At 58.1% G+C, this 9,014-nt stretch overlaps 1 protein-coding gene across 3 annotated transcripts; it reads right to left on the reverse strand.

The window, feature by feature from the left end:
- Nucleotides 1-154: 154 nt before the first annotated feature.
- Nucleotides 155-8,966, reverse strand: itgav (integrin, alpha V). Of its 3 annotated transcripts, none has more exons than XM_061286874.1 (32): nt 8,350-8,966; nt 7,487-7,611; nt 6,917-7,008; nt 6,682-6,796; nt 6,546-6,607; nt 6,424-6,472; nt 6,075-6,197; nt 5,932-5,976; nt 5,820-5,863; nt 5,686-5,742; nt 5,532-5,584; nt 5,398-5,473; nt 5,202-5,331; nt 5,004-5,101; nt 4,675-4,768; nt 4,554-4,599; nt 4,316-4,423; nt 4,186-4,241; nt 3,952-4,106; nt 3,637-3,774; nt 3,507-3,574; nt 3,296-3,440; nt 3,123-3,215; nt 2,937-3,016; nt 2,779-2,859; nt 2,503-2,608; nt 2,277-2,435; nt 2,077-2,211; nt 1,883-1,996; nt 1,697-1,804; nt 1,505-1,624; nt 155-1,424 (listed from the first exon to the last, which is right to left on the reverse strand). In XM_061286874.1, exons 1-32 carry the CDS (start codon nt 8,964-8,966, stop codon nt 1,332-1,334), a joined length of 3,585 nt encoding a protein of 1,194 aa, XP_061142858.1. In that variant the 3' UTR covers nt 155-1,331. The 3 variants fall into 3 exon arrangements, with proteins under 3 accessions (XP_061142858.1, XP_061142860.1, XP_061142857.1); XM_061286876.1 differs by adding an exon at nt 8,111-8,261 and having other exon boundaries at nt 5,202-5,473; nt 8,350-8,932; XM_061286873.1 differs by having other exon boundaries at nt 5,202-5,473.
- Nucleotides 8,967-9,014: the final 48 nt, after the last annotated feature.

Raw genomic sequence — 9,014 nt, forward strand, 5'->3', positions numbered from 1 at the left:
ACAAAATGTTTTCATGAAAGCGAAAATGCCAGTAAAACTCATTTTGAGGTAACAATTTTGCTCCTGCTTCGGACTTTGCTCTTGGAGCTAGTGTGCTAGGCGTGCAATGGAATTGCGTATGCACCGCCGAAACGTGGACTACAATGCCGCCGGATGTTGGGAAAGTAGTTTATTTTCAAAGTTAGGTGACAAGATAAATCCGTATCAATGAAGAAGAAAAAACAATATCAGACCTCTGAGCTAGCTCAGCTCATTAGGCGTCGGGAGTCGGCTGATGTCGACAACATCCGCCGCTCCGAGTGTGTTTACAAGCATAAGTAGAAAAACAAACCCCTCACTTTACAGACTGAATCCTGACACTAACCGGAAGTGGCGTGTTGCGGTGACTCACGTCTCAGTGCGATGAACGTAATTAGCCGAGCGAGCTAGCTTGGCTGTTAGCCAGGTTCAGTTTACATCTGCTAACTAGCAAGTCATTTTTTAAAATAAGGCTTGAAAAGCAACTAAAACAAACATGGACTAGCAATAGTCAAAATACGCATCTGTGATGAATCATTTCTTTGAGGAATCGGCAACAAAGTAGAGGGCCGCCATATCAAGGGTAACATGGTGCCGACTGCGCTCGTGCCACCCACGTGGTCGGCATCCAAGCCCATTCCACGTTCACGTCTGCCTTTGCCCGGCGGCATATTGTACCATATGAAATACCAATAGCCTCGAAATTTAGTGATTTTTTTTGAGCATCTGAAATGAAGATTTGTTAACGTCGGTGGGAACGGTACAAGGTAAAAGTCGACGTCAAGCCAGTCATGGCGGTGGCGGCGACCGTTTGAAGGACCAACTTTGCAGCACATCGGCATCGCATGCAGAAATGACGAGCCAAGTACGTACAAGAAGGGATAGTGACTTTTTGGATGGTGCAACAGCTAGAATCCGCCCTAAGCCGGCTTGTCACGTTGGACTGAGCTTCTCAATGCTGAACCATTCTGCGGGCGGGCCAATTAGTCAATTGTTGTTGTTTTTTCAGAATACTTGGTAGCGGCCGATAGAGAAATGTAAAAGGTAATGTTTGGACATCTCGGGTTCAGTTAATCTTTTCCAACAAAGTGTTGAGTTAAAAAATAAACACCCTAACACGTTGGCCAAAAGCGACGTTAGCGAGAACGGCAACTAGCACGCCGACGACGGCTAGCTTAGCGGAGAAATCTGCTGGATTGTTGTCGCTGGCGTCTGCTCAAGTTTGCGCCGATGCCAACAAAGTGCAAAGAGTCCATGATGGTGCTCACAAAGGATGTGTCTTTGTGCTAAGCTAGGCTACAGGCCAGAGCGGGCTAAGTGTCTGCGTTTCCGTTCTCCTCGGGCTGCAGCTGCTCCTTCTCCAGGCAATCCTCCTGCGGGGGGCGCACTCGCTTGAAGAAGCCCAGCTGGACGCACACACGTGACACGTACCAGTCGTCACACGTTGTCACCTCGCAAAGACGGCGGCGGACTCGGCGGCTCTGACCTTGTACATGATGAAGATGAGCAGCGCCAGCAGCAGAAGGCCGGCCAGCACGGCCAGCGCCACCACCCAAGCCGGCACCGGCTGGGGGGCGTCCGCCACCCACAGCACCGACACGCTAACCTGCTGGCCAAAAACGCGCGTCAGAGAGAGAGAGAGAGAGAGCGCCCGGCCCGGCCTGGCCATGCGTCTTACGGCGGTGCTGTTGGACGGCAGCGTGGCCGGAATCTTCTTGTAGGGCATCTGGATGACGTTGAAGGAGGCGGTGGACTCCAACACGTACGAGCGATTCTGGTTCTCTGCCTGCACGCGCACACAGCGACGTCACACTGTTCTTGTGTGTGTGTGTGTGTGTGTGTGTGTGTGTGTGTGTGTACGCACTCTGAGGAAGTTGTTGACGTCCAGTCGGGAGTAAATGAAGACGATGGCGTTCTTCTTCCTCTCCAGACGTCCCACCTGACAGCGAAGCTTGACACAGGACGCCGTGCTGCAGTCCTAGGCGCACACAGCCGTCAAGTCGCCGTCACGGCGCCGAGCCGGCCGGCCGCCGCAGCCGGCTGGCCGGGCGCTTTTACCAGCTCGAGCGGGTTGTCGTCGTCATTGCCGCCGTCGCCGCCGGTCTGCAGCTCACGCTTGCGCACGCGCTTGCGGCCTTCCGTCTGGCCGTCTCCGGCGCTGGCGTTTTTCAGCGCCGCCAGGGGACTCTCCAACTAGCAGTGACAAGCTAGCATCAGGCTTCAAGAACAACATTGCGTGGTGGCTGGAAAGGTCTTACGGTGACGTTGCGCGCGTTGAGTCGCACGTCGCTGGAGCAGTTGACGGGGCCCTCCGTGTCCAGGTGGGTGATGTAGAGGAGGCTGGCATTGTGGCGGCCGTACGGCCACTCCACCTCCAGCGAAGCCAGGCTCAGCGTGCTGGGCCCGCTGTTCAGCAGCTGCGCGCAAACGCACGCGTCAAAAGAAAGATGGTTCGGGCGGGCGTCCTGCCTATCTCGTGCTTACCTCGTAGACGTGCACAATTTGTGGTCCAATGTCGTCGCCGGTGAGCGGAGGAACTTTGGCTTGCCAATTGGCGATGGGAAGCAACAGCTGGCCGGGAGACGACGTGCTACAAACGCACACACACACAACCATCACCCGCAGTAGATTGTTGAAGTCCACACCCCCTGGTGAAATGCTCCCCAAATGAGACCACTTTGAGCGAGCCCCGCAGGTGACATTCACAAAATGGATCTTGGTCTCATCTGGGACCGTTTGCAGTGAGGTGGCCGTCGTTACCCTCGTATGGAGACTTGCGCCACCACGACCAGCTTAGTGACGCTGGACACTCTGGGGCTGGTGCTATTGAACTGGTTGGAGCTGCAAACACGCCAAGGGGGCCGAGGTGAGCCCGAGGTGAGCCCAAGGGGGTGAGCCGGCCGGCCGGCGTGTCTGACCTGACCATCTGCAGGTCAAAGCGCACGTCCGTGTCGTCCTCTGACAGCTGGTGGACGCTGAAACGTAGCTCGGCCAGCACCTGGCCAAACAAAGGAAAAGGATGGCAGCCAGTCACAAGATGAGGACACACAAACAAATCCAAGCTAGCAGACAGACGAAGGAGGACACATTTTGGCTCCACTGACCTTGGTTCCGGCCTTCATGGGGTTGCCCAGATCGCACACCACTATCTTGGTCTGGTTCTCCTTCTTGTAGGCGCACGACAACCGGCTCAGCGTCTGCCGGCACAGCGCCAGCCACACGGGTGTCAGCCGCAAACCGGGCCTGGCTGAGCCTCGCTGCCGCCGCAAACGCTTACCTGGCTGCGCACCACGCCGGTAAAGTCGGCCTGTTGCGGCGGGAAGACGTGGAGCTCTGCCTCGTAGGCGCCCTCGCCGCGGTTCTCGGCCACAATCTCCAGCGTCACTGCGTTGTCGTCGCCGATGGCCATCTCGGAGCGGTCGCTGGGGGGCAGGGGGTGGAGGCGGATTTAGACTTAGTGTTGGTTTGGGCGGCGTGGCCGCAGTCACCTCTGGACCGACAGCCGTAGGTCGGGTTTGCAGATGTTGTCCTTGCCGCAGTCCAGCAGGATGTGAGCCTGGAGACAGCGAGGCGTCACGAGCGGGCGTCACGAGCGGGCGTCACGAGCGGCTGTCTCACCTGGCGGGTGACATTGGGCGGCGCGGCCACATCCAAGACGGGCAGCAGGCCGTTGCCGTCTCGGGCGCGCCCGTAGTCCAAGGCGTACTCCAGAACCACCGAGATGGGCGTAATCTTATCGCGGAAGTCGCGGTCGTCCTGCCGCCGCAAAAGCAACCGAGCCCATTGAGCTTAGTCGGTTGGGTGACACGTTTACAAACGTCTGCTATCGGGATGGACGACTGATGCAAATTGATGGGCTGATATAGCAATCCATCAATGAGGGCAGAGTGGGCGGGGGCCGTCCGGCCGTCTGGGGGCTCCTACTCTACCTACCCTGAGGAAGACGTCCTGCTCCTCGCACGAGGGACCTCCGCCGTTGCTCAGCGTAACGTTCTTGGCGTAGGCGACGCTTCGGCTGTGCAGGAAGAGGACTCGCTTGGCCGCTTCCTTCTGCTTCAGTCGGTCCAGGAGCACATCCACGCGGAACGCTGGAAGGGAGCGCACGCTCACGAGCGCCCGACGGGCAGGCAGGCAGGAGAGCCCCCGCGCCGGCGGAAGGTTACTCACTGAGGGAAGAGGGCGCCCCCACGCCGCTGGCCTTCAGGCAGTACTTGACCTTGAAGCTGCGGGTGGACCGATGGACAGCGATTAGCAAAGGCGCTTGGCGGCCTGTACACCCACCCGCCCGCCCACTCACCAGGACACGGCAGGGCCGGACGCAGGCAGCGTGCAGCTCTTCCCCTCAGGGTTGATGATCTGAGGGCTGATGTCCAGCGTCGCGTTGACGCTGATCACCGGCCGCGCTCTGACCGCACGCATGTGAGCATGGGTTAGGTGGCACACGTTGACTTGTTTGATGTCACGGCAAGCACACGGCAAGCACACGCACGCGCACACGCGCACGCACGCGGGCGGGCACGTGCGCAGCTAATCACCTGTACAAAACAGCCCTGTCGGCTCCAAACACTCCCACCAGTAAATCTGAGAGAGAAACATTTGCAAGAGGTTAACGCCTGCCTCATCACACGCACCTGGTGCGGGCGGGCGGGCATTTACCTGGATAGCCATTGCGGTCTATGTCCGTGTTCCCAGTCATGGAATAGCCGAAGCTGGCTGGCATGTAGCTGGAGGCCCATTTGCCCTGCAGGACCTGCCAGGTGGCACGTGCACACAAGATGGACAAACGCTAGCTAACTAGCTAGCTAGGGTGGTAAATGAAAACGTACAAAGCGCTCATTTTTGGCTCATCTTAACCAATCCCATCAAGGCAAAAATCATTTGACGCTTCTTGCGTGTCATTTTTCAACAAATTTGTCTCAACTCCAAACTGATTATTTGTTAGGGGATTGAACGGAAGGAAGGCTGCTGCTTTGGGACGCTGGTACCTGTGAGGGCGTCTGCGACGGGCCCTGAGGACCGCCATTGTGGATGTACACCTGGCCCAGGCGCTCCGGACCGCCGTATGGGGCCGAGATGGCCACGTCTGCTTGGGGTCAAACACAAACACGTGACCACACGTGCTCGCTCGCTCGCTCGCGCATGCACGCACGCACGCACGCACGCACGCACACACACACACGTGCCATTGTATCCGTCCATGTCAAGATCTCCGAGCGCGGCGATGGACGAGCCGTATCGGGCGTACACTTCGGAGCCGGTGAGCGTCAGCGGCGGCCGGAAAGAGAAGCCTCCTCGACCCAAGAGCACGCTGACCTGCAGCCAAAAGGCGTCACAGCGGGACCCAGCCGGACAAAGACGTGAGACGCGTGTTGCCGTTACCTGTCCCACTTCCCTCAGCTTGCCGTCGGAGCCTCGGTCCATGAAGAGAGGCGCGCCCACCAGAAGGTCCATCAACCTGCCCGCATGAGCCTCGCGTTAGCGTTGGCAGCCAGGCGGGCAGGCAGGCCACTCACCCGTCCTGGTTGACGTCGCTGGCGGCGACAGAGTGTCCGAAGTAGGCGGCCATCTTGAAGTGACACATAGAGAAGGATCACGCCAGGCCACGCAAATCACATGGCATGCGCCCTTTGACACTTTTGCAAGTCGGGCTCGGACGGACTCGCTCACCTGACTGCCTGTGAAGTTGACCATGGACTCCATGTTGTGGCCGTTGAAGATGTTGACCTGAAAGACGGCACGCGCGTCGGCACGCGCGTCAACACGCAGGCGCCTGCCGGCACGGGCCGACATGCTGCACTCACGTAACCCAGCGCCTTGTCGCCCCGCGGCACGCCCGTCACGTAATCTGCAAGCACATGAGCGGCATCAGCAACTTGTGGCCGGCCGTCAAACCCAAAGCCCCAGCCAGGCTACCTTCAATTGCGTCGTCGTTAAAGTCTGCGACAGTCAGCGAATAACCTGGTGGCAAAAAGAAAGGCAGGCGGGTGGAGTGAGCGGAGCGGAGCGGAGCGGAGGAGGCCCACGCCGGCCACCCTTTGCAAGCCGCCCTCACACACCCAGGTAACTGTCATCATACTGGGCGCCCGCCGACTTGGTGGCCAGCGTCTTTCCGTAGGGGCTGACGTAGCTCTTGTCGAAGCGGGCAAAGATTTCTGACACGTCGTCCGATATTAGTTGACCTGTGGGGAGACGACCGACACCAGACCACTTGAGACGAATCTGCCCAGAGAGTCCGCTCGCGATGGCTATGTCCGGACTGAGGAGCGTCTGGAGGCTAAACGACACGAGAGCGGCCCGTGCTAACCCGACCTCGACCGTTTGCGACCAAGTGAGGGGGGAAAAAAAATGCTAACAACCCCCCCCCCCCAGGCAGAAGGAAGGCGACATGCGTGCAGGCGACGTGACCTTGCCAGTAGAAGCTTCCGGGTCCTCCCACCACCACTCGCTTGTTGGTCTGCAACACATACACACAACGGGACTGGCCTTAGTACCTGAGCTCAGCATGCCGGCCGGCGCCACCTGCCTACCTTGAGGAAGTCGGCGCTGAAGCCAGCCTGGCAGAAGCCCTGGCCCTCCGGGGAGTTGGCACCTGCGCAGAGAAAAGACCGGCACGTGACCGGCTGGGAGAAGCGAAGACAGAAGGACAGGCGGGCGGGAACGCACGTGAGCGACAGGGAGAATATTCCACCACCGTGTCGTCTTTTTTAAGGAAACACGTTCCCACCGGCTCGCGCTCCGACACGCCAAAGGTGGACCACTGGTAGAGCGGCGCGCACGCCTGCGTAGAGGTCCCAGAAAAGCAGACTTTTGGGTCGACCGGCTTTGGATTTTCCGCCTTTTCCTCATTTGATTGCGTGGCTCCTTCATGGCCGCGCGCTTTCGCTTTGCTCTTCCTTACCAGGATGTGCTCGCCGTCCGAGCGCACGGAGGCGCCGAACCACTGCTTGGACTTGAACTCCATCGGCGCGCCGTTGGCGTTCTTCCTGTCGCCTGCGACGAGAAGGACGGAGGTCCGCCATTTTGCAATATTTCAACACTTTGTTGAGTTTTCTAAAGACAGAAATGATTTGAGTCTGCCAATTTGGGCGACGAGCAGGGCATTCGCAGGCACGCGTCAAACATATGGAAATTCATTTGTCCAAATATGGCGCAAGAGTTGAGCCGCTCGCTCGCTCACTTCCTCTTCTGCACACGCTGATAATCCCAGATTATGTTGCTGAATCATGCAGGCGAAATTAGCAACAATAGACTCGTATTTTCCAACGCACGCAAGACTACCGCTGCTTCGGGATTTTTCCACACTTCAGAAGACATTGTTACTTTTTTTTTTTTTTTATTCTCATGGCCTCAAATGGCTGACTGGCATCTAAAAATGCTCCACTTGAAAAGAAAACTGGCAGAATGTAAAACACGTCATTGGAGAACACGGTATGGGCCAGCACAGACACGCAGTGGTGGGTTTGCGTACCTGACGTGTCAAACAGGAGCTGGCGGCAGGCAGCGCCGCCCGCCCAGGGGCAGCTGTAGACGGCCCCTCGCTCCAGTACGTCGCCCGACGTGTTGGCCCGCGGCGCTCCGATCAGGACGTCCGACCTGAGCAAAGCGGCAAAGTGCAATGGGCTCGTTATGCCTCTCTCTTTTTGCAAGACTCTCCGACACACCTCCGCGTCAATTTGCCCTGCTAATCGGGACCATCTTAATGATGATTGGAGACGGACGTTGGCTCTGACAGGAGTCCCAACGTGTGCGCCGCTCTGGGTGGACGCCGTCGGAGTGGAGACCGCAAAACACTACCAAACCTCTTCAGTGGCAGATTTGCTCAATTCCACACAGGGCTGTATTTTGTAATTATCATTGGCCTTTTCAACTGGAAACAAGCATTTGAGTTTGGAATTCCAGTGGCAAGTAAAGGCAGGCAGGCAGGCAGGCAGGCGGGTCAGGCAGGAAGGCAGGTCAGGCGGACAGGCAGGTCAGGCGGGCAGGGAGGCAGGGAGGCGGGCAGCCGGGCAGGCAGGGAGGCAGGGAGGCAGGGAGGCAGGGAGGCAGACAGGCAGACAGGCAGACAGGCAGACAGGCAGGCATCCGCTCCCACCAAAGGTAGTCAGTCGAGGCCAGGAAGTGCGTCGTCATGCGTCCAATTATGGTCACGAGCGGGACGGAAGTCATGCCAAGCAAAGCTGCGCCTTCCCGGAGGAGTCTGTGGCGCATGCGCAGCAACCAGCCTCTCCTCCAGAACGGGTCACCTTGTTCCCAAAGTTGTCGACAAAAAGTCGGCAGTTGTTAGCGCGATTCGGGGTTTCTGCATAAAGGTTGCCACTGAGCTTTTCTTACTGTTGCTTGTTGGCCGCTTTGAAGAAGTCCACCGAGAAGCCAAAGTAGCTGCCCGACGGCCCGTCGTACACCGACGGCTGCTCGGCGTCCAGGTTGAACGCGCCTCCGCTCCGCACGAGCACGACCAGCGCCGCAGCCGCCACCGATACAACGGCGGCGGGGTAGAGGCGGCCACTCAGCCCCGGCCCCACTGCCATGGCCAGAGAGAGGGAAGGAGGGAGGAAGAAGGCTTCGGGGAATTTTCGATTGCTGACGAGTCGAACTTGCGTGCGCCCTTCTCGGCGCTTCCACGGGAGAACGGCGACGGCGGTTCCGTTCGGCAACTGTACGCCGGACAAGCTGGTCGGATGAAGGCGAACGAGCAGTTCCCTGTCACGGCGGAGAGTCTGCCTGCTCGTGAGGCGTCCACACAAGTTAAACAAGTTCAGACGCGACCACACATCCGGCTTCTCTGTGTCAAAATAAAAGCTTAGCACACTTTTCATAATAAGGTCAGACGCGAATACACATCCGGCTTCTCTCTGCCAAAATAAACGCCTTACCCACTTTTCATAACAGCGACGCAAGTGGTTCCGCGCGAATATGCAAATCCAAACGTTGCCAACAGAGGGCGCCATTGCACTGTGACAAAATATCCCCTTTACGCTTCGTGCCCGCCACAAATC

This window comes from Syngnathus typhle, linkage group LG9 (assembly GCF_033458585.1).
Source record: "Syngnathus typhle isolate RoL2023-S1 ecotype Sweden linkage group LG9, RoL_Styp_1.0, whole genome shotgun sequence".
Classification (NCBI taxonomy): domain Eukaryota; kingdom Metazoa; phylum Chordata; class Actinopteri; order Syngnathiformes; family Syngnathidae; genus Syngnathus; species Syngnathus typhle.